Here is a 26,115-nt window from a genome sequence, read left to right as displayed (position 1 = left end):
AGCCTTTTCTAGAGAGATTGCTCTCTTGCAATGGGGATGACTTTGTCGCGTCATCCTTGGTGTGACGCGGGGATGACAACGGAGCCATCACCATGGCAACTGAGAAAAATCCATCCACTTAAGAAGATGATGATGGCGATGTGGTTGAATATTCTTATTGATCTTTTTTTTTTTATTTTCAGTAAAACAACTAGTCTTTTTGGTGGAATCGGAAAGGAAATCAAATGCGCTTTAATATTTTTACAGTCAATAACACAAAATCCAAATGGCTAGTTATGATAGCGTCATGATAGCAGATTGCCAGATGAGCCATAATCTTATACATGTATATCTATTTATTTATTTATTCGTTTTAAAGAAATCGACAAAATCATGTAGAAAAGACGTGGGACTATGTTTTACGAGGTAGGAGGAGACCGTGAAGGCAGCATGTCAAACACGTACAGTACAGGAGCACACACGCCTCCTTCCCCTCCTCCTCCTCCCTCCTGACGCTCCGCTATCTTTAGCTCTGCCACGGATTACAGTACGCAGTGTGTGGACAGGCTGCGCCCCGGTGCGACCCGTTCGGCTTATCGCTCCGTGTGCTTTGCGCTGAAGGTCTCTCGCGTAGAAAAAACATTAAAAAAAAACACGAAAAAATACCAAACATTAAGGACAAGTGATGGTGGAATGACAACAACCTCCGTCCCCGTCTGCGGTTCTCCGTCCCCGAGAAAAGACCCCAAGGATGCTGCTGCCGCTCTCCAGCCCGCCGAACGGACGCCAGCACCGGGCCTCGCTGCTGCTGCTCGCCGCGGTTCTGCTCTGTGTCGTCTCTGTCAGCTCCGGCCTTCCAGGTAAAATTCACAACAACTAAACACGTTGCACATTGTAAAAAAAAATCCAGCTCCACACGAACCAATTTTGGTAGCGTACGCTCCTTTTTTCAAATATCCCGGGACTGTCTGTCTCATCAGTTTAGTGGGGCATCTTTGACCTCGTGAGCTCGTGACAAACAACAAGGGTTTGAATCTGAAAACACTTTTTAAATCCGTACTCAGTTTTTATTTACCTTTTTGTAGTAGTAGTGTGCTCATGTGGGTTCATAAGGTCGTTTTTAGACAGGTTAAACTAGTAACCCAGGTGTCTGAGTGGGCGAGAAAGGAACACAAGGAAAAGGGTGAGAAAATAATAGGCATTCTCTTCCTCCTCAGGCTGCTCACTGCATTTCCTTGTGTGCTCACATTTTTTTTATTTTGTCAACATTACACTGACCACTTAAATTTATTGGGATCTATTTGGAGATCCATGAGGAAATGGCAATAACAATGTTACTTGTGATTTAGGTTATGTACCGATTGATTTGGTTTTGCTTTGATTAGTCAATTAACTGGCACATAATATCTCAGGATCAATGACAGAATGGCCATCACACTGAGAGTTAGTCTGTTTTTAAAAACGATATTTAGAAGCGCACTATGTAGTTTTGGACAAAATAACTCAAACTCAAAATTCAGATATTGACAATATCAATTAGGTAATAATACAAACTCAGAAATATGATTTTTTTTCTTCCTTAACTTAATAAACAAGCCGTTCCCAGAGGAAATAATTGTACCCAGAACACAGTTTGAAGCTATGACGGTGGCAGGGTCTGACATTGTGTTAGTCAATTTGTTTATTCATTCACAAAAATGAAGAGAAAGATTGTTTATTTGGTTGTTTAAGCATAAAAAAAAATAAGTCAATGAAGGTCTTTCTCTTCTGATTCATATTTCTCCCCCCAAAACTACATAGTGTACCTTTAATCTGAGTGGCAGCTGTAATGCTTGTAGAAGCAAGGAAATGTTTTTAACATTTTGTCTATGCTTTTATTTGAACTAACTAACTAACTTGCTATATCATTGTCAATTAATTATTAATAGTATTATCTTTTTGAAGGTGCCAGGGCTCCAGACTAACTTATCACACTGAATTTAGCAGCATCCAAACATTTTAGAGCTGCTATAAGTGATATATTTTTTTAAATATGTAATAAATAGCTCAATATTCCAACAGTAATCACTGTTATTTAGTTGTGTTTATTCTGGTGTCCCTGCCCACTTTATCCAATCAGGACAGAGATCTCACTAAAGAGGCGTTTGTGCTCATACAGAAATCAGGATCCTCCTGTTTGATGCTACGCCTGTCATTTACCACGTACATGTTCATGTGGTGATGTAGAGAGGAGGAGGAGGATTGCTAACTGCTAAATGAACAGGAATTTGTCTTAAACGATAACAGCGATAACAGTGATAACAGCGGCTTGAATTAAATTAATTCTTAACACATTGTGTTAATGATTGTTAACAGGAGTAAAACTGCCAATTCATGTTTTGATTCTTTAAATCACAGCACACACAGAACTTGCAGGAACCTTAATTGTTTAAAAAATAATCTGCTACATTTCAGGCGCACCGCTGCAAACAAGGGAAAATGTTAAATGGCGCGACAGATTTTTTTGGTGAATGTGTAACCAAGCCATAGTCGCACACTGGAGCCCTGGGAACGGTCATCGAGAGCTTTAAGGTCGCCCTGATACATTACTTATAATATAATACTACAGCATGACCAATACTCTATTTTAGGCGTAATTGCGATACAGATATCAGGAACCAAAATATTCCGATATACAAGCATTTTTCGCAATGATATGTAATGGAGGCAGGATATCTTACAGTTTGAATATAACCTAGTTTCCCAAATTGACATCCGTGCACTGAAGTGATTAACTTCAATTTAAAACAACAAATGACCCCAAGCATTTTTTTTCTGCATTATAATATAACGTCTTACATCGGCATATATTGGATGAAATATATACCAGTAGTGACAGCCCAATATTTTCTGCCAACCTAATACCAGTCTCAATAAAATATATACAGGCTACAACACATATATTCAATACGTATAAAATAAATACAAACTAGCTACACAACAAACAGTTCAAGAAAACTTACATTCACTCTGGTCCAGAAGAGCAAAAGGAAACTGTAACCAACCACAACATTTATGAAAACACAACAAATTCCCAACACATTCATCTTTTTCTCGTAACGAGGGTCGAAAGACAGAGGATGTCGTTTACTGTACTGATTGTAAAACCCACTGAGGCATTGCGATTGTGATTTTGGGTTATAGGAATAAAACTGAATTAATTTGATTTGATCTTTTCTCAGTTTAGTAGATGGTCAAACTGGTACTTGGCTTGAGCACAGTTTTAGATATTGATGAAATATATTTTGTGTGTGTGTGTGTGTGTGTGTGTGTGTGTGTGTGTGAGCATGCTTGTGTGTGTGTAATGGGTCTGCACACAGTGATTATTTTTGCTTAATGTGTGCAGGGCAGATAATCTGCTTCTCGGCTTTTAACACAGAAACCCTGTGGGAGAACCAACAGCTGGACTCGTGTAATGTAATCTTTAGCCATTATCTGAGGGGCACACACACATTAACTACCCTGGCCTAGACCCTGACTTGTGTGAAAATTCTATGTTATAATATGTAATTTTCCACCAAACCACAAACACATCCAGACCGCTGAACTGTGTGCATGACATGAAAAGGATGTGTGGCTTGAAAAAAATAAAAGAACAGAGGATGTGACGCATCATCAGCTGTTGTTTTCCCCCTGTCGGGAAAAATCCGGTAATTTTCCACTTTTCGCCACGTCACGAATCAAAATGCAAATTTCATTTTGTCCTCTCTCTTGAGTGCTGAAACACAAAACGGAAAAAGGTGGCTCGGTGACACAGACAAAGTTTTACAGCGTCAGCATTGAATCATTTTGTACAAGGAGACGGACACAGCTGTCAGTACACTGAGTCATGTTCTCAAGAGAATATGTTTGGTGTCATCAGTAGTCGTAGGCTTCTGCTTTTGTGATGCTCGATTTGCTCGTGTCGTTTTGACACCTGTTACATTTGAATGCAGCTTGTTCGTACCAATGTGTGGCAGTGTAGCAGTATGTGGGCTTCTGGCTGAGGGACAATAACACACTTTCTTGCTCTTGTGTAAGAGATCACAGCAGATTTGAGTCATATCTCTTCCACGGGCACTCTTTAAGTAAACGGCACTTTATTAAATGTTAAATATACTGAAAAAGCCCAGTACAGAATCTCAAAAAGCACAGTCAGTAATTGCAGCGAGTCAGGTTTCAGGATGATTCTGCTGGAGTGTGACAACAGCATGAAGTGCATAGTAATCAGGTGGTTGATTCAGTGAACATCGCCACATGATCATGTGTAAATATGCCAGAGAGCTTTCACAGAACATCGGGTTCTTGGGATGGAAGAGATCCAAAATCTCCATAAACCAAATTGATTACATAAGATATGTCTCGTCTGCTGGCCAAGATGCAGAATTAATTACTTTAACAAGCAGAATTTGTTTTATAATTCAGGCTCTGTGGGGCTCATTGAATTAGGATTACATAAAAAAAAAACATTTATTTGTCTGTTCTTGCAACCCAAACTTTAGCCTTTCACAATAGACACATCATCTTCACCTCTTAATATTCATATTCAACCTGTCGTGCTGCCACTTGTAAATGCCAGGTTTGTCATTCAACCAAACCCACATGGAACTGGTGTGATTATTATTCAGAGAGCCACTGCCTCCGGCCTTTTCTTCCACCAGGATTAAGCTTTAACGATCCATATCTTAAGTGTCACGCTCACACAGAGCTACTATCTTTTCAGTCACCTTTTTTTTGCCCTGCAGCAAAATCATGTGCGTTGAAGTGGAGATTGAGAGCAATGAAAGTCAGGAGGAAGGACACATTTACACTGTCAGGGGACATGAAGACCTCTGAGTCGTATGTAATGACGCGTATCATCATATGCCTGGAGATTGGGTCTAGCACGTAGGAATGTATATGCAGCAAAAAGACAAGGTATAGGTTGGATATGGGGCTATAACTAACGCTTATTTTCTTTATCTATTGACCTGACCAGTGCTTTCAAGATTAGTCCGTCAAAAATGTCAATAAGTAGTAAATAAAATGCTCATCACAATTTGCCACAGCCCAAAGTGATGCCTTGAGACAAAGACAAGCAGCAGATCTTTACATTTATGAAGCAGGAAACAGAAAATGTTATCAAAATAGTTGACCATTTACCTTTCTTCTTACAATTGACTGTGAATTAATCAACTAATTGTTGCGTCTCTCGTTCGACGACATGTATATTTTCCTCTTAGTTCAAAAGGAAAAAAATTATTCATCAATAATAATACCATGGCTTTGAATTGAATTCACTGAATCGCTCCTATTTTCATACATACAGTATTGTGTATGAACTCAGTGCTGCTAGGAAGTAATTCATAAAATGCAGTTTATAGGTCAGAATTGGTCCATCTGGTTCCAAATGGACCTGTTTTTCTAGCTTGTGTGGTCTTCGAGGGGATTTGCCATGACCAGTGTTCATCGTCAAGAGAGAGAGATTGCCGTCGCACAGTTATATGGTGGTTAGAACCGTACCGGATTTACGCAACAGCCAGGAAGGACTCTTAAATCTGCCCCACTGTGTTCCTTGCAGTTTCAGCTCAAGTGGTCAACCGAGGCTCTGCTGCAGTGGCTTCTTCAAACCACCACTTTCTCTCTCTCTTGCTATCTTTCCCTCTTTGGCTTCTTCTTCTTCTTCATTTGAGAGCGTACTGTTGGCTACCAGACCTCTCCAGGAAATGAGAGGCCCACAATTAATCAACTTACAGACATTAGACGAAGCCAGACTCAGCACGGTTTCACTGGAATGAATCATGCCATGCTCCTCCAGATTTAGTACTGCCCATAGCCGTTATTGTCAAATCCAGCAGTTGTGTATTTTATCAACCCGATCTTGTCATAAAATTTTACCACCAGAAAACAGCCTACATACTTTCTGTGCCGGTGGTTTTGCATGCACAGGTTTGCATTCATGTGTAGCCACATCCTTGCCCAGAACAAGTCTGTATAACGTGATTTAAATAGAAGCAGCAGCGATATCTAAAGCTTGACTGTCGGTGCTGACACGTCTTCCGTAGCACTCATACTCAGAAACCTGTCTGCTTCAGATACCACATCCGATGCCTTCGATAACCTCACACTTTGTAAAATAACCAGCTCAGCAATTTAAAGGACCCATATCATGCTCATTTTTAGGTTCATGCTTTTATTTTGGGTGTCTTCTAGAAAATGTTTACATGCTTTTAACGTTAAAGAAAACTCAGTATTTTTCTAGTATTTGTCTATTACTGCAGCAGTCGCTTTAAGGCCCCATCTGCTCTGATTGGTCATCTCTCATAGGCCTCAGCAGGCACCCATAGCACCCATACCGGCTGTGTACATTTCTCTGTGGACTGAGTGTTTTGATACTTACGCCGTATTAATATACCTATACCTGCTTCACGATAAAGAAAAGACCCGGAATCTTACTTTGTCCAATATGGGACCTTTAAGCTAACTGTGAGCCAAAGCGGCCCAGTGATTTACATTTGTCAATCCTTTTTTAAAAAAAGAGTCCTTAATCTGATCAGCTCTAAAACTAATTGAATTTTTGCACCGCAGACTGAACCAGCCAGAGGCCAACAAACACAGTGACCAAGAAAAAGGAAATTAAGAAAAACTAATTCAGGGAGCTTCTTTCGCCACCTACTTTCTGCCATTATATAAATCCCTTTAACCTTTGTTCTGTTTGCTGCAGGCTGTGCCGCTCTGCTCCACTCTAATGATAATGACACAGTAATTATCTCCTGTGTAATGGGTTACACTCATCATTGTCTGACATGACAGACGTTAGCGCAACAGAAAAGACAAACGACGGGCAGATTTAAAGCAGAATGACGTGAATGCGCCATCGGAGCATAAAACCAAGACTGGTTCCGCATCGCTCTTCTGCAAACTTGCATTCCATCAAGGATCCAAATCTCCGACTTTTTTTCAGTCACTTCCTTTTCACCTTTATCTCTCTACCCGCTCAGCCACCGATGTATTTCCTGCCTCAGCAATATGGTGCGTTTATCTGTGTGGGTGCTTGCAGATGTGTGTCAAACAGGTGCTAAGTCATGCCCCATTTTCCACAGAAAGAAAAAAATGTTACACGTAGGAGTCATTGCATCAGAATATGGGAAACCAGCACCTACACCACACTAGTGTGATAAGGTAGACAGTTGCAACACATTTAGTCATCTAATTAGGTCTCAGGGCTCTCTGACACTGTTTTTCTGAGAAGTGAGGCTATCTAAATTGATGTGGCAGCTCCTGCGTCATGCAGTTAAAGACTCTGAACTGACAAAGCAATCTTCTTTGCAAAAATAAATTGGCAGTGGATTCTGAAACCCATGCTTGGCTATGTCATCTGTCAGCGTTTATCCTGGCTCAAAATCAGATAAGAAGTACTTTTAATGCTTACGGCAGAGCTGAGGAACAAGGAACTCATCCAAGATGTACATATTGTGTAACTTAGAATATGCAGTTCTCTGTTGAAGTATAGCTAAGCAAACATAGGATGTTTTCTTTCTGTCTCCTCAGGTTTCTTCCTTCACTCTGTCAGACATGCTTATTTTATGATCACACAACGTAACTGCAACTGCTGAAAACAGTTAGTTTCATTATCGATTTGTCCGTTGTTTATTTTCTCGATTAAACATTTAGTTGTTCAGTGAGTAAAATGTCAGTCAGTGTTTCCCACAGCCCAAGATGTCAGGTTTTGTCCACACCTGAAGATATTTGATCTTTTGTGATAAAGGAGTAAGTGATCAAAAATGATTCACATCAATAAGCTGAGAAGAGATCCGATAATTTTGACAGTTTTTAAGAAAAAAAGAGCTGATTAATCAATTATCAAGAAAGACAAGGAGACTTATTTAGTAGGTTTTTTTTATTGATTAATCAACTACTCAATTGTTTTATATTGTTTAATTTATTTTATTTACATCTGTCTGCCTCTTTATGTTCCTCAGGTCTGCTTTCTGTAATGGCGGTCAATCTTAAACTGTTTTTGATGTGATATTAAATTCCCAGTTTTTGGCTCATCAATTATTAAAAAAGATAACTGAATAACAGACGCAATTCACCAAACCGCTCCGTCACATTCACAAATGCTCAATCACTGCATACAAAAATGTCCAAGTTGATGAAAACAAAGCACTAGAAAACAGGCTGCTTGGCATTTGTTTGCTTTTGTCATTTGAGAGCGGAGCATGGTGGATGAACAGGAATGTAGCAGCATGGTAACACAAAAAGCCAAACACACTCACACACTTTATCCATGTGGAAAGAAATCGTGTGGTTACATATCAAGTGAAGAGCACCAAGCAGAACTAATGTTTCCACTTGATTTGGAGTGTTTGGCTTACTTCCTGTCTTCCGGTCTATCAGGCGGTCAGGAAACGCACACAATCTATGGCCCTCCAGGCCTACCCATTTCCCACTTCCTTTCTAAATCTCTCTGTCGCATACACACACACGACACAGATCGGGCTGACATTTGTTGTGTTGTTTCTGTAGAACAGCTTGAAGGAGCACAAGTTAGCAGCGGCACGACAGTGTGTTCTTGCGTGCGAGTGTGCATGTGTGCGTGAGTGTCTGTGAGTGTAGGTGTTCAGCGGGCTGTGTGAGAATGCCTCTGTTTGCCTTTCAGTTCTTCCTGGCAGAGCTGCTGCTGAGCACACAGCCTGGCAACAGCAGCAGCAGATGGTTAGGAAAGTCACTTTTCACCCACTCCAAGGACTACTTTTGAGTCCCTGAGTTACATAATGTTTTTTCACACCTCCAGCGTCTTCCTTGGCACCAAACGACCTGATGTACTGCAGGAACGTGTGTGGGATTAGTTGTCTTCTGTCTCTGTCTCCCTGTCCATCTCTTTTTTGATATCTATCTCCCTCTGTCTCCTTGATTGAGCTCTCTAATTAGAGACAGCACTGTGTGGGAGGCATGTTGGTGCAAGGCCACCTCCTATGGTGACTTGACATTCACTTCCGTGGCTCCTTTGTGAGGTGGGTTACTACGGTAGAACATAGCTGCTTTGTCATAATAATTATCAGGGTGAGCATTTTTAATTGTTCACTTTTGTGACTTTGTCATAACAATTGAATCTACTTATCCTAGAGTTCACACACGTGGTTGAAATCTTTGATATTTTGTGAATCTTAGGGGAAATAAATCAAGGAATAGACATATATAGATCTGAGTGAGTGAAAGTAAGTAACACAGACATTGAAGTCTTTTGGATATTATTTTTAATTGTTGTATGTGAGCTTCTGTAAAGCCTGTTAGTTCTCCTTCTTTTGTAACAGAAATTGTTTCAAAGTATGCCTTTTCTGGTCCTTGAATTTGAGGGAGTTGAGCCTGGTAAGTGCTTGAGAAGTAGGGTTATCAACCGATAATGTTATCTTTCGATACTGATACAGAGTATTTGTAATCAAGGACACCGATGTTACCAATCAGTGTTGTGGAAAAGACATTGAGTGAGACCACAGAACGGAGACTACTGACAAAAAAAGGATGCTGCATCAGAGCTAAAGAAATGCATAATTAATTTCATTTATTATGATTATAATTAATTATCATTATAATTATTTTTTTATAGTGATAATTGGGAAAATGTTCATACTGGTTCACAGAAAGCATATTATGTTGTTATAACAAAACAGTCTTTGTGTAATTGTACGCCATTTTTTACGTATTTGACCTTAACACTCCCCTGATTTTCACACTTGAAAACACTCAACTCCAACACTCCAAATCAAGTGGAAACATTAGTTATTTTTCTCACCCTCTTTTTCTCACAGTCGGCCTGCCGTATACATTGATAACTAAGCACACGTATAGTCGGTTTTTGCCTGGCTGTGTGTTTGCACATGTGTGTGTGTGGGTGCTTGTGTGTGAGGAGAATAATTATCTGCATTCATGTGACTGCAATAGTTTCCACCATATTAACTTCCCAGGTGATGAATAATGATGAAGTGGCGACCAGAGGTGCTGAGTTTCAAGCTCCTTTATAAGGAGAAGTGCAGGAGTTTAAATACAGAAAATGTTGCTTTGTCACTTTCATAAGAGAGATTAAATGCCACTTCACTTTTTGTCTTAGGGACCAGTGATTCATTTAGCGGCAGGAGTTGCTTCTTTGTGCTCGATGACACGTAGTGTCCAGACAAATGATTCAGCCACTGAGTCCCTTGCAATGGATTATTACATTATTGCACCAATGTCTCAGTAGGTTCTTTGTGATACTGATGGCATAGATGTGACTTACCTGTACGACAAACAGTTCCACTGTATCCTACATTTAAATGATAACACACGTGAGCGACTTGGACAAAAGGCCTCAGATTTGATCGTCTCATTTGTAGAAATGTTTAACAATGCAGTGAATTAATGTAATACATGACTAATTCCTGCTTACTCAAAAAATCTCTGTCAAAAGGACTGACCCTGACAAAGAGCCAGCCTTGAATCATTGTACTTGTAATCTAATGAATATTATTATGAAGGATCAGTCCAAGCTCTTGAGGTTTGAGGCTGCACTGCACAGTGGTAATTATGGCCAATAATGTGTTAACTTTAGCATGCGAACATGCTCACAATGACGAGGCTTACATGCTGATGTTTAGCAGGTGTAATGTCTACCACTTTCACCAACTTAGTTTTTTTGCATGCCAACATTTACGGAATGTCAAGGGATCACCAGAGTCATCAGGCTTCATCGTTACCATGAATGCCATGTCCAAAATTCCATGGCAGCATTTGAAAAAGTATCATTTTGGACCCAAGAGGTGAGCTGACACACCAACATACTGACCGACATAGCCACCCTAGCACATTGCTAGCAAATATATTTTAATTTAGAGGTAACATGCACATCTGACCACATCTAGGGACATCTGACAAATCTTCTAAATAGGCTGATCCTCACACTCTAGGAAGGTCAAGGATTTTGTGATGGGAATGGGTTGTTTGATCTGTGTCGTGAGTGCAGTCATCTGCATGGGATCTGGGCCCAAACAGCCCTTGATCCTCAGACTGTAACCGGATCAAAGAGACTTGCAAAAAATGGGGCTCTGGAATAATTTGAAACGGCAGGAGAAATGATGCCTCTGCATGTTTCAGATTATACCAGCAGGGTGCTGTGTTTTGAGCCTTCGCTTGGTTGAAAGTTGCAACTGAGACGATTTATCAATGTCATTGCTTACTTAAACTGGACAGCATTAAACTAATCACAGCAAAGGCATCATTATTTTTTCCAAATGTGTGAGACTGGCCTACCACCAAGTCTTCCACAGTAAGAGAAAAAAAAAAAACATTTCACTAAACCCTAACCCTAAACTGCAAAAACTTAACTGGTTCTGGCCTCTCAAATGTGAATATAAGCTGTTTTTTCATCATGGTATTTCATAATACCAAGGATATTCACTACTATTCTAATAATGCATAGTCATCAAGATGAACTTATCCTTGATGTTTTTATCATGTTCTGCAATAAAACCTTATATCCTCCCATTCCTAGTCTGCAGTGCCTGTGTTTGGGAGTAAGAATTAAAGCTATCAGATAGCAGCAGTAGAGGGCTAAAGAGAGACTACAGTAGCTCATAGCTGAAATATACACTGATTCAGTCATATTTTGAATGTGAGTGAATCTGTGTTTTATGCATGAAGTCTTATGGTATGTACATGTGAACAGACATGTGCCTCAGTATGACTTTGTCACTCAGTGTGGTGACACAAACTACACATGACTATTTCTAGTGACGATTTTTTCTTCCCACGTGGTCATGGGGTTGAAGGAGATCAATAAGAAAACGTGTTAAAGATCACAGAAGGGTTTGATACCTGGAGGGTAATTAAAGGAAGGCACGTGGCATGTAAAAATAGAAGCCATGGCAATTGAGTGAGGAGGAGAGAAAATAAGGAAGAGAGTGTTCTGAATCGGGAATGAGGGGGCCCGAGCCGCACGTTACATTCAAAGAGATGATTTGGCCACTGGATGGATGCAGCCGAGGCAGCAATTAAAACACAGAGGTGACAGAGTTGTTGCCTGGCCGTAGGAAAAAGAAAAAGACAGAGCGTGACTTAACAACTAATGATCAAACACACTCAGATTAGTTTCTTGGCAGCATGATTCATAACGCTTAAAAAAAAACAACTTTAGGTACATGTGTCACAAAAATTAGAAACGCTCGTGATCTGTCATCACCCACCCCCGTCTCTTTCTGTATCTTTGACACAAACAGAAAGGAAAACAATAGCTTCTCCGATTACACCTGCGTCACTCCGCTGCTCCCCCCCTGAGGCCGACCAGTCAGTGACACAAGAAGATGTGAACAAGTGTGTCCACTTCCCAGATGATGATAGACTTGAAAAAAACGTGTGTTTGTGTGTGTATTTGCGGGGGTGTGTATGTGTAATATCTTTTCTTTATGGTTTATAAGTGAAAAAGAGACAAGAAGAGAAGGGATCGTGCATTCAGTCAAAAAACTAATAGAATATGTAACAATTCTGCATTAAAATCTCTAACAAATGTAAACTGAATTAGCAGTCTCTCAGAATATTTAATCACAATGCAAATAGGGATTAAAGTGTATCAATGGGCGGATGGATAATGACACACTTACCATGCGTATATACCTACGTATGAGTACAAAAGGCACAGCTGTGCTCCTCTGTCTCCTCTTCATCTTTATAACACTCCCTGACTGCACATGTGCTCCTTCAATAACACATCTTCACTGATATTACAGGCCTTGTTGCCATGGAGGTCATTGAGCTTTCCCCCTAAAATGATCCCCTGTCTTGTATAATTCTCCGATGTAGCAATTGAAAATCATCAGGTTAAGAAAAGGAGGAATGACGGCACTCTCTTACGAAACAGAAAAAGAAAAGAGGGCGCATGACGCGTGAGCCTCCAAGCACAAACTGTTCAATTTCGGTTTCACAAAGGGGGTTTTCAACACTAATCTGCAGACGAGAACAACCCTGACCTCTGAGACCCATTATCCCTTCAAAATACTGGGTTCATCCTCTCTCTCGCCACCTTCTACTGTCTGTCATGCCTGGATCAACACCCACTGTGCTGTTCACCTTTAGCTGTCCTGCTGTGCAGCTTGGCTGGGCTCATTATCCGCTCTGACGGTGTCCCAGCGCTCCACCTGCCCTCCGCTACCCAACACACCTGCTGTGGTTCTGTGACCCACTTCTTTCTCTTGTGTGTACTTCAAGCTGCGTAGGTGTGTTTGTGCACGTATCTAAATGTGGTGTTTGGGCTCCGTTTTTGTGTCAAACTGTCAGTATTCAGGTCAAGTGATTATCTAACCTGATTGCGGGCAGATCTGTAGTGAGTGGCTGTGGAACGCTCTTTACTTTGGTGTAACCTTGATGCGGATTGATAAAAAGGTGGGGCTCACCACATTGTGAAATGTAGAAAATTAGTCAAAGTGTACTTTTCTGCCCGTCCCATCTGGCTGACCTCACCCATATGGGGGCCATGATGAGGTTAACACTTAAAGCTATTTTCAAAAACCCAGTGACTCTGATGTAATTCTGACATCAGCAGACACTCTGTCTGAGAGCAGATGTTTCCCCTCTGAAAGGAACTGAAGAGCTGACACATTAAAGGAGCGGCAGTTTTAAAGTCGAAGCTTCTCTTATTGAGAGCATTTTTATTGTACTTCTTTCTTTTAGATGCTGCATTTGTGCCTCACACACTCATGAAGCTGTTGTTGTCTCTCTCTTTCACCTAGCACGCAGTAAGTGCCCTCGCCATATAGACTGTGCCAATGAGGGACGCCACTTCTGCAGGCCAGGCTCCTCCCACTGTGGCCCCTGCCTCTCCTCATTGGAGGAGAACGAGGAAGGACGCTGCGTGGCGAAGAAGAAACACCATCAGCGTGGTATGAAATAATCAAAAATTCACACACAATCACTTTCACATACTCACAATCTCAGTGAACTGACACAGAAATAATAGCATTTAAAGAGGAAACCGCTACCCTTATTTTCTTTAACTCAAGCTGACCGACTACTTAATTCATTGCATCTAACTAAAGCAAGGATTCTCAGCCTGTACAATCTTTGAATATCTAGAGAACCATTCATCAGATTGCTGAAACTGATGCAATTTGGGTGAGTAAAATGTTCAGTATTGATAAATGTAATAAGCAGCGAACACCGCTCTGTGCCGCAGCGGGGGGCATTACTTCAGCGCTCTGCCGTCATGGGTCTTTAGACGGACCCACAAACACACAAAATGGAGATTAGCGCAGTGCAACAACTTGCTGTGGTGACGAGCTGTAGTGAGAAAAAAACAAAAGCAGATGGTTAAGCTAGTCTGGATGAGTAGGGGAATCACGTGTTCTATCCTTTAGCAAGAACTGGAGGCAAGATTTTCTTTTTTTTGTTTCTGTCAGCAGCAGTATGCTAGCTAACATTAGCCTCTTGGGTTTGAATGTTTACCGTTGCTTGGCAGCACCGTCACTTGCCCTGATGAGTCTTTCAGCAGTTCAGGAGGCTTAAGGCTGGATCTGTAAACCCCTGAAATTAGCAGATCATCTGCTCTGAACAGCACGTTTTAAACGGCCACTGCAAGTAACATGCTAGGGTAATGTAAGGCAACATTACACAAGAGTATTCACTGGCAGGCTGTCTAATACTGTGCAGGCCAACATATAATAACACTGTAAAGACTAAAAATTAGAATGGATTGACTTCTTTCTTTCCCTTCATTTTATTTTTCACATCACAGCATTTATAGAGCGCCTCTGGTTTGGTTGGGCTTGGTTTATTGACATTCTCATTTCATATTTTAAATACAGAACATCTGACTTGTGGAGTGATTGATAATTAAGTTTAAAGTTAGTTTTCGACCAAACGTGTTCCACATTCTTTGGTTCCAGCTTATGAGGATTTGCTGCTTTTTTTTTGTCCTATAACATTGTAAGTGAAATATTTTTGGATTTTGGACCGTTGGTTATGAAATTGGGTATTCTCGTCACCGTTTTTATAAACAAAGCCATGAATTGACTAATTGAAGAGAATAATTTTTGCTGGCTGAGAACACAGAAAAGATTAAGCCTTACGAGTAAAATTGAAGACGGAGGTTATTTGTATTCTAATTACAACCTCAGTTCCAGTTGTGTAACTTGAAGTTGAAATGACAGCCACAACAATTGCTTCACTCCAGTTATAACTGAATTATTTGAGTGAGCGTAAATGTACTGAGTCACTGCTGTTTTTTCACTGTTGTGCTTAAGAGCTTCACTCGGCATTCGTTCTTTTCCACTGCCTCTTTTCTTTCCAGTTGATCTCTGTGTCCTGCTGCCCACATCTCTCTTCCACTCCACCTCTTTCTCTCAGTTGCCTATTGATTCTGTGCTCTCCTTCTGCTCCCCTGTCAGTCTCAGTTTGATCTCTTTAATCATTCTTACTCTCACAAGCTCATGAGTCGCCTCCAATTCAGTCTTTTCCTGTCTGGTTCTCTTCGCTCTACATCTTTGTTTTGGTCCTCATCCCCCCCTACTGCTCCCGTCCATATCTCTGACAACTGTGGTGCAGTCTGATCCTCTGTGGTTTTAATCCGCCCCTGCCCCTGCTGCGTCTGCAACACACACTTGCATCACATGCATCACATGCACCGCCCCGCGCTGGCGGCTTTAATCACTTAGATGACATGCATCTCTCGCTCTCTTTCTCTATCCCTACTTTCTCTCTCGCCCTTCATCGCCATCACTGAATTTAATGTCATTCGATGAAAGAGCCAAGCCGTGAAAAAATAAATCTTATTTTTCTCATTTCCACGGTGTGGCATTGCACTGCTGGCACGCACTCCATGTTTCAAGACGGCGCTGTAGAAATAAGGGAGAGAGAGATAGAAACGTCTAGTGTTTACTTGGGCGCACTGGCTTGCCTTTGCACAAGTGTGTGTGTGTGTGTGTATGTCTATGTGTGTGTAACTGCATGTATTTATGTCTGTTGGTGGGCACGTGTGTGTTCTCGGCAGGATTAATAATTTAGATGGGTCTGCGGCAGGAGAGGATACTGCACAAACTTGGCTCAAATTATTGGCGGCAATGTCAGAGGGAGAAGTAAACACGAGATGGAGATGAGTGCGAGGGCGATTTGCAGAGAGAGGTCACATTGTGCGGGATAGGAGAGGATTTCGTCTCGCTGCACACTTGTAAGATGATGAGGCCTGATCAGTATGTTGGATTGTATTTGTATCTGCGTGCGACTGCATTTTCCCATGTGAAGACTGTCATTTTAAAATGCGTGATGCTGTTGCGTGTGTGGTGTCGTGAATCCAGCATATCGCAAGCCTCAGATAAGCTCCCTAAAGAGGTTACATAAACCCCAGAGAGACCAAAGACCATGTTGATCCGCATTGGGGGGCCGACCCTCTCTCGTTTTCACACTCAAATGCTCACATGCGCTCCTAAATATATGAAATTTGGAAAACAGGGTAGTCTGGCAGCATCGGTGGCTGCAAATTACACCACTGCATTCATCCACGTTGTCACTTTACAGGACAATATGATTGTTTTCACTACAGAAGTTCTGCCTCGTGATTTGCTTGCACACACGATATAACTTGTAGCTCCGAAACAAACCATTGTTTAGTCATCAAGCACAGTTTGCATCAGAAAATGCACTCAATTTTTTTTCTCCTTTCTCCTCAACATCGCCAAGCTGACACTCTCGAATTCTGCTTTTCTGCCATTAGAATAATCAATATAATTGCATAAAGCACTTTCGAGTTACATGTTTTGAGAGAATTAGATTTCTGGTGTGTATCAGAAAAAATGCATATTTGAATGTCTGGAGAGGAGAGAGGCAAGCAACTGTGTCCAGGGGAGCAGTCCAATTGGTCCAGGATACTGCAGCCGTTCTTGTCATCCTCACGAGGATAGGAATTCATGATTTTTTTCCCCCAATTAAATCAGTTATCAAAGAAATTGTATGACTGTAGTTGTACTCAGCTCAGTCTTCTCTGTAATGTCATCGCTCTCACGCTCACTAAATGTGGGATCACCTGCCCGTTCTAGTCGCTGCAGTAACACCACATCTTTTACTGCAATAGAAACCAGTGTTTCTCTATCTGACTTCCTCTCCTCTAAATCACACTCTTTCATATCTTGCATTCAAAATGATCACTGGATTATCAGCTCTTCCCCGTAATACATCATTGTGACTCAGTGGCCTTGTACTGGTTGGTCTGTTCATGTAGTTTAATCGCTTGAAAACTGCCACAATTCAAGGTTATTCTTCTGCCGTATTCACTCTGCATGGAGTCTGAAATGTCAAATATTTCACATACTTAATTCAGAGAGGATGAAAGTGCGCAGTAGATGAACAGGTGAGGCAGGATGGACTTTTTATTGGAAGTGGAACCTGCTAGTGTTTGACATGAAGGCGTGCACTGCCATTGGTAAACATACAGTATGCCTTGAAGCTATGTCCTTTGTTCAGAAGGCGCAGAAAACAGCCTGCTAATGGTATGTATTCTTTCCATGCAATTCATTTAAGTATGTGCCAAAGGCAAGGCTGTCTCCATGTAGCCCATGTCTTTGTCCTCCTTTCTATATCAAACCCCCAACACATAGAACTAAAGTTTGTTCCCTTTTTTGGGAACGCGTGTTTCAGCAAACTATAAAGAGCACGACAGTCAGCTGCTTGTCAGACCAATCATCCTGCAGCAGTTTACTTTAGTAACATGATGTTACATCAATAAACTGATGCAGAGCAAAGAAACTCAACACACAGAAGTTTGAGTATACTCACAATGAAATAGACATCAGAGACAGAGAGAACTGCTAACCAGGCGCACTGCGTTTAACCAGTTTAAACAAATGGCATCACTGTCTGACATCACTCCTGTTTTATGTAAAAGTTACATTTGTTTACCTACAGATTTAGGGGTTGATGATATTAACCCCATTGTTCCCAGGTCAACTATTTACAACTAATCAGTCAAATAGCCTTTTTTTGGTCTGTTTCCATGCTGACCTCCACACACTGTGGAAAGAACATATGAGTGAGAAAGATCTGAAACAAGCAGAGCAGCTAGTCGACCTGACTGTCAGGTCGGTCAGAGTTTCATAGAATATTAAAATACCCTGGAGTCAGTCTGTCTGTCTCTCTCTGTTCTCTGTCTGCACGCCTGATGTATCAAATGTCCCACTAGAGGGCAGCAGGACACATTGAGAACAGATCAGTCATCTGTGGAAAGAACTGACCTGTTCAAAGGGAGGGGGAGGCAGAGTGCTACATTATCCTTTACACTTTTGCGAAGTCAATGACGACATCTAACCAAGTTTGATTGTTCAAAATCAAGATTTACTTTGTTGATGTGCAGAAATTACTAACATAAATCATATAAAAATTGATCAATTTGTTTGAAAATCTTTTTGTTGTTACTGTTATCTGCTCTGCGCAATTTTTCATGTGCGCAATCATCATTTTTAGCTCTGGTTACTTGTGGTGAATGTTTTATATTTCGAAAATGTATCATTGTAATTAAGATCAATAGACATTACAATTAATTTAAAATATATAGTGACAGCCCTATTTTCTGTTTGTTTGATTAATTCAATGACTCAAAGTCTCATTTAAAAGCATTTAGATTCTTTAGAGGTTATTTTACAGTGTTTGGATGTGATGTACATCATATATTATATCATATTATTTATCCAATGTGGAAATAAAGTGACAAGATCTGTGCAGGATTTAAAATCTTTATACGGGGGGGGGGCAGGAAGGCAGTGTGTGTATGTGTGTATGCATGCATGTGGTTTTGGGAGGAAGGAAATTGAGGGAGCTGAGCTGTTTAGTGTTTGTTTGTTGTACCCAACTGCCCCCTGGGTGCTTCTCAAGAGGTTATGGGTCATTATCAAGCCGGTGGCAAAACTCTCTTACACAAGGAGAGGTGTGCGTGCTTAGTCTGTGTGTGACAAACCACACACATACACACAGTTGATGCTTTTTTTTAAGGGGAATTAGCAGATTCCGGCTCAGTGGGGTCCTGAGGATTCCCTGTGAAAAAAAACTGCTTAGTTATTTTTACTCATTTTCCTGCAGATTTTTTTTTTATCAATCCACACTTCAGAGAAACCACAGTTAATTTATTTTTTTCAGTCTCCTCTTAAACACAAACCTGTTTTGGTGCATGCTCCTGGTGAGCACACGGCACGGTTGGAGCTCTCAGCCACCTGCAAAGTACAGATGGTGCATCCCGCCTCCACAGACACCTGCTACGGAGTGCACTAAATGGCCATTAGTGGAGGGGGGTAAGAAAAAAACAAAGCAGGCGGTGAAAGTGCTGGCATGTCATATCATACACATTAGCTCAGCCAGATGGCAAGCCTTCTGGAGTGAGAGTGACACTGTGATCATTAATGTGATGTAGGTGGATAAAATGATGTGTTAGGGATTTGTTTAGATTGATTTACTGGCACCGATCATTTATTCTTTTTACATGGAAAACAATACACCTATACATGCATTGGCCCAGGATACTGATTCGATTATATCATGATCTGCTAAATAAGTTTTTTATCTTAAAAAGACCTTAAGACCTTTCACCTTTTCTGCACTTTTTGTATTCCCAACTTCTTTCCTCTTGACGTTGCCACCTCTCTAGCTTTGTGCACAAATGCCTATAAAGATATTTGATATATTGCAGGCGAACTTTATAGAGGGAAATAGCACTTTGATCACCTCCATTAGCAGCGAGCTATGGATTCTATTGTAAATGTAGCAACTGAAATCCAGTGAAGCCAAGGTTTGCGTTAATTCTCCTGGCCCCCTGCGGTGCTTCCTCCCCCGGCCACACACACACTATGAGCCCTGTCGCCCAGGAGACCCCAACCATACTGCAGGAATGTGGATCACTGTCTGGCCGTGAGGGCTGTTTACAAGAGTTTAGCATTGTCTACTTTTTTTTCATCAGTCCACAAACAAACAGCACACATGGACACCCTCCCTGTCCATCAGGACAGAGGCAGGACCCTGAAAACCCCATGTAGAGGTCAGGGACAGGCATGTGTACGTGCTTAAACCATCTGCATGTGCTCTCTGTCGCTTCCTTACATACACACAAAAGTTACACATCATTGCAGGTATGAAAGTAGACAAGCTTCATAGTTATGTTTTACAGAACTAGAAAAGCCTGACCTCAAGTGTATGGGACATAAGTAGGGACAGCTAAGGAAATTAAGGTTGATAAATCAATTAGTGGACTTGCAGAACCGGACTAGTCCTAAAACATTTTTTTCCAGATGAATTGATTAGTTGTTTGGTCTAGAAAATGGTAAAAAAAATTAAAAATTAAAATGACCATCAGTATTTCCCAAAGCCAATGATAACATCATAACATTTTTTGATGAAAGATATACTATTATAGAGGGGTAAAAAAATTAAGATAAATCACATTTAAGAAGATGGAATCAGAGAAATTTGCCTTGCCTCTTAAAAAGTTACTCAGCAAATTATCCAAATAGTTGGTTGAGTTTTGTAATAGTTGACAACTGATTGTTTAATCACAAATTTTAAAGACCAAATGATCAATGAATTAATTGAATGAAAAGAGTCATTACACAGAAGAAAAACAGTTACTCCACTGTTTGAACATTCAGGTGTTATTGTCAATTTCCACATAATTGAATTATTAAAGTAATATTTCTTTACATGTCGACCTCAGGTATTGTTGATTTGCTTTGATAACTGCCTGTGATGCATATGAACTTATTGTGGCTACCAACCGATCTGAATGTTATTTACGAGTGAATGTAAAGCCTTTAATGTTGCTGCGAGCGATAGAACATTTTATGAAATCTAGATTTTGCTGCATTTTCTTCTTTCTCTTTTACTTCATGCTCATTATAGCCAGTTGAATCCATATCGCAGCTAATCAGTGAAACTTTAAATCTTGTGTGTCCTTTAGGCAAAGTGACCGTCTACCCACTCCTGGATGAAGAGATCGATTACCTTCACTCGGTCATCGAAAAACAGGAACTGACAGAGATAAAAGCACCGAAAAAGCAATTACAGCTTGGTAGGAACCCTGCTAGCACTCATGAGAAAGAAATAGAACAATATCAGTAACAAACACTGCCTGTTTTGAGTTTAGAGATGGGGGATTTAGTTCAAGAATGAGAACTGCTCTTTTAGTATAGAGAGTGATTTCTTTCAATTGATATAAGATTTAATTTTCTCCCTACATGTCGTCTAATTGACAGTCATCTTCATCAGATATTGATCATGACTCTTTTCGCTGTGTGTGTCTTCCTGACTGTCTCCAGCTGTCGTCAGCTCCCAAACAGATGTTAAGAAAAGCAGGACAGATGTTTCCAAGCAGAAACAGAAAAGCCAGGGTCGTCAGTCAGACGAAACCCTGAATACCACCACTACAGCCCCCCGCCCTGCACTTTCTGCCCTCCCTGAAACACCGACCTCCCAACCCAGGGCCACTGGAGTCGGGGGCCGAGCTGGTCCTATAGCTGTGCCGACACCCCGAAACGACAACCTTATTGTCAGTAAGTATGATCATAATTCCTTGTAGCAGTAGCAGAGCAGTAGTAGGAGTGCAGACATGGATAAGAGCAGTATTAAATAAAGGGTTTTATACATTAAAGTAAATTTAAAGGTCTTGTGGAGTACTATTACTGCAAATGTGAAAAAAAGTGATATAAAGCCTTTTGTATCTCCTGAGGAAGCTGCATGTAATCTGATTAATTACCTCCAATGGGTGTCCAAGTTGCATTGTGGGAAATGTAGGCACACAGTAACTGTGATATCTCTGGTTCCTCTGTTTCGATTATGATCACTGGACGTCCCTGGCTTTATACTATGTTTTCACATATCCAGAGGTATCCCCAGAGATATAGAAATAGGCTATAAACTTGAACATTTATGGAAATTTACTCAGTTTTTTTCTACTGCCTGGACATGTGCAGGCAAGATTTAGGCCTTTTTTCATTCTTTGTCCAAATAGGACATTTAATTATTTTTATCCCACTGTGTTCATTGCTTTCATGTTGGAAATGATTTTACCCCAGATGGCTATAAATCTCATAAAAAGCAAATTAGCTAAGATATAAATAAGCATAGGGGTGGTTGGGCAGTATATCAATTTTTATTTGTTTTGTGGTATGAGACTATATATCGTCTTAGATTTTAGGTATTGTTGTATCATGATATGACATGGGTGTTATCTTTACCTGCACCTATAAGAAATGTCTCAGCAGGATAGTCATCTGATGTCACTAAACCACTCTGCTCTGTTTTCCCTTTATTTTCCTCTTCTTCTTTTGCATCGACCTGCAGTTTTGATCTCACTGTGCGTCGTTGTTGGCACTGTGTCGGTGATCCTGGCTACTGTCTGTTACGTCAAGTAAGTCTGAACACATGCATCCATACATTAAGTCACGCGAGAGAAAGCTAAATGTGGTGAAATAAAGAACAGTATTAAATGGAACTCTCTAAACCAAAATACATAACAAAGACCAATTTGACCTTTAAAATCACACCCTGCCTCCATTTGCTGTCCACATTTCATCACCTCTGAGCTCAGGGCGAAGCCCCTCAGTATTGCATGAGACTCAGGACTTTTCTCATGACGCCCCCCACAGGTTGCAGAAAGAGTCGCGTCTAGCTCAGAAGGTGGACTACCCAGCCTTTGGAGGGGCAGGCGTGCCCGCTGCGTCAGCCAGTGGTCCCTCGGTAAGCAGCTAACTGCTATTGTTAAGAGCTCGCTTTGTTTCCATTTCTGACTTCTTCTTCTGCAGTAACTGCAAGATGGATGAGTGCATTGTTTATCTAATATACCAGCCGCACTTCCTTTTTCTGCTTCGTCCTCAGATGGGAGATAAGACCCTGGCGCAAAGTGCCCAAATGTACCACTACCAGCACCAGAAACAGCAGATGCTCTCGATAGGAAAGTAAGTATGTCCTCTCTGTCACTCCCTCTCTTTTTCCCCTCTTCCTGTCTTCATGTAGGTCTTAAATGGTAAACCACATCCTCTAACCGTGTTACCTCTTCGCCTGAACTCGTTTGTGTGTGTTTTTTTCCCCTTTCCGCAGTCACAAACCTGAGCAGAAAGCCCATGACAACGAGGTCACGTCAGATGAGGAAGAAGTGGGAGGAGACTTCACTGTGTATGAGTGCCCGGGACTTGCACCGGTGAGTAGACACACACACACACACACACACACACAAACAAAATACTAATCATTCTGATGTTTTGTGATTGAGAATATATATATTTTTTCTCATTGACAGACTGGTGAGATGGAAGTGAAAAACCCTCTGTTTGATGACTCGACTTTGCATTATCAGGGGAATCACAAGTGAATGCTGAACACTTTACACACACACGCACACACACACACACACACACACACTTACAAGCCACTTCTCTTGAAGAAACCACTTAATCTCAAACTGCATGCATAGAAATGGAGGATCCTAGCAGAGGGAGAGGTGATAAAAATGATTGTTTTCCTGTTGGCCCTTTACGATATTTCCCCTTAGAATGATTTTTAATACTACAAATGTGTGTTGGGTTCTTTATTAATTTATTTCCGTCACTGTTTTGGAGCACTCCTGTCTCTTTAGTCCTCCTCGATCATGTCCCTTTAATTGTTTCTACCTGTTTAAATGTCAAACTCTTATTTAAGATTTTCTCCTCCATCTTTGTTATTTTCCCATGTTTTTCTGCAGCTATTTCCAAAGAATGTGATACGATAGCCGACATTTGTACAACACTGACACACACACACACACACACACACACACACACACACACACACACACATACATGAACTGACAAATAGGTGCCCTCCCTTGTTTTGTTATGCGTAGCTACTGTAGTGGCTAAACCACATTCCTAACAGATACCCAGCAAATGCTTCAAATCAGACCTCTGTGAACACTCTGTAAAAACTCCCCAACACAACACAAAAGGTTTAGCATTGATGATGTTACCGACGGTGTTGCTGTTTTTATTTCTTGCCATATAAGCTGCACATGAAGATTTTAAGATTATAATATATAAAAAATGAATCTATATATATATATATATATGAAAATGAAGTACTTGATGATGTCTGTTTGCATGGTTTGACTGTACCGTGTTTGAATCATGGCAATGCTTTGATGAGTTCTTCTGCCTCCTGTCTGTGTGCATCCTGTTGCTGGAGGAGGGAATGTACAAGATAAGTGACTTCTGAGCACTTGAATTACATTTTTTTGGAGATGGATTATACTGATGGATGTGTAGGTGGTATATATCACTATCTGGTTTCGTCCCTCTTTCCTCTCCGTCCTCTTCTGTCCCAAGCTAACTGTGTGCTGCAAAATGTACATACGAAGAGTGAAAGTGTTCACTTTTTATAGATATTTGTACATGCAGACCAACGATTGGAATTAAAACTTTTTACCACATGTGAAAATGACTTTGTTCTTTTTATTTCCTAAAATTCATTGTAAAAAAACTGTAAAACAGAGAGAAGAGATAGAAGGGTACTGCAAGGTTTAATTTGTGATTAGTACAATAGGATCGTCCAAAAATGCACATTAGATGCATTTTGGGGCAAAATCTACGTAATTATTTTTATTTTTCTATTTTTCCATTTGATGAAATAGCGCTGCCATGTGCAATGTGGATGTAAAACGAGCAGATCTACACAGTATTAGTAAGTGTAAGTATGAATAAAATATAAAAGGCAATAAAATAATTGATGTATATATACATAAATACATATATACATACATATACATATATAACGGTAGCTACAGTGTAGATGATATCGAGTAATAATGCAATAGGTAACAATAAAATATAAAACAATTGATATATGTATATAAATATATACACATACACATATATATATACATATACATATATAACTAACTGCAGTGTAGAATATTGAGTAATAATGCAATAGATGACAATTTCACAATGGTTAACAGTACAAATAAAGGCAACATAAAAGATACAAGACAACAACAAAAATGAATTAGTAAATAATTAGTAAATGATAAAATTGTAGAAAGTTTAAATCCGGCATTAAATCATTCACATTAGAATAATATCAGCATCAAACTACACTGTAAGTACCAAAAGTAAAATTATGAATTAGTTAGAATGGCCCATTTAAGAATATGTATTATGTTATTAGATTATAATTATTGATGTATAAATGTGATGTTGCTGCTGGTAAAGGTGGAGCTCATTGTAATGACTTTGTATATGGCTGGTTGTCTTGAGAATTAAATAAATAAGAGTAATAAAGTCTTATTTCTCTCCGATCTTATCTTAAAATAATGCTTCATCATTTATTTTGTTGATTATATTTTGTGCCATTACTCTGAATCTGCAAATGAACAACTAACTAAAGCTATCAGATAATTGCAGTAGAGTAAAAAACACGATAATTCTCTCTGAAATGTAGCGGCCTACAAGTATGAAGTGTTTACTTTCCAAAAATGACTCAGAAAGTCAAACTGCAGCGCAGTAAGCGTTTCCTCTCAGTGTGGTGAACTCTGCCATCAAATGTACTCCTTTCAACCTCACAGAGACTTTCTGTCTGGTTTTTGGTGATTCTGTTTCACCTTGTTTTGACTTCAGGACACAAGTGACGACACCCAGAAAGTGTGTGTGTGTGTGTTAGGGGCAGGGAGGAGAGACACCTCCATGTGGGTTTTGTGTGTATGTGTTTGTATGTCCGAGTGTGTGTGTGTGTGTGTGTGTGTGTGTGTGTGTGTGTGTGTGCTGAGGAGGGGTCGAGTCAGTCTTCTGTCCCCACTGAGCCGTTAAAGGCCCTTTGTGCTGGCGGACGGTGGGAGGAAGGCAGCCATCGGCCCTCTGACGAAAACCTGGGTGGGTGGAGGGTGTGTGAAGGTGGGTATCAAAGGCAGGGCCGTTGCGGAGAAAATCAAAAACCCATCATACTTGTTCGTGGGGGATGATTGAGTTGCTCAACAGGAAGGGTGGTATTCAGATTTGTGAGATTATGACTTCTCAAAAGCGCAACTTTTCAAAGAGGTGACTGTGAAAAACAAATACAATCAAGAGACAGAATTGTGCACAAAGTTCTTCATAGATTACAGTTTTTAACACTCTAATGAGG

At 40.5% G+C, this 26,115-nt stretch overlaps 1 protein-coding gene across 1 annotated transcript; it reads left to right on the top strand.

Annotated features, from left to right (window-relative positions):
* The first annotated feature begins 475 nt into the window (after nucleotides 1-475).
* On the top strand, nucleotides 476-24,435 carry npdc1a (neural proliferation, differentiation and control, 1a). The gene is made up of 9 exons (XM_030436549.1): nucleotides 476-839; nucleotides 13,734-13,883; nucleotides 20,927-21,037; nucleotides 21,285-21,518; nucleotides 22,309-22,375; nucleotides 22,614-22,704; nucleotides 22,843-22,922; nucleotides 23,065-23,164; nucleotides 23,264-24,435. The coding sequence occupies exons 1-9, from the start codon at nucleotides 731-733 to the stop codon at nucleotides 23,333-23,335; spliced, it is 1,014 nt and encodes a 337-aa protein (XP_030292409.1). The 5' UTR covers nucleotides 476-730; the 3' UTR covers nucleotides 23,336-24,435.
* Nucleotides 24,436-26,115: the final 1,680 nt, after the last annotated feature.

This window comes from Sparus aurata, chromosome 12, assembly GCF_900880675.1.
Source record: "Sparus aurata chromosome 12, fSpaAur1.1, whole genome shotgun sequence".
Lineage (NCBI taxonomy): Eukaryota > Metazoa > Chordata > Actinopteri > Spariformes > Sparidae > Sparus > Sparus aurata.
This window is presented reverse-complemented; position numbering and strand designations above follow the sequence as displayed.

What these genes read in the sequence shown, in the direction of transcription:
- npdc1a (XM_030436549.1), top strand. Translation starts at nt 731, where the DNA reads ATGCTGCTGCCGCTCTCCAGCCCGCCGAACGGACGCCAGCACCGGGCC. An exon ending in GAAGAAACACCATCAGCGTG is followed by an intron (nt 13,884 to 20,926) that starts GTATGAAATAAT and finishes TGTGTCCTTTAG; the next exon opens with GCAAAGTGACCGTCTACCCA. An exon ending in GAAAAAGCAATTACAGCTTG is followed by an intron (nt 21,038 to 21,284) that starts GTAGGAACCCTG and finishes GACTGTCTCCAG; the next exon opens with CTGTCGTCAGCTCCCAAACA.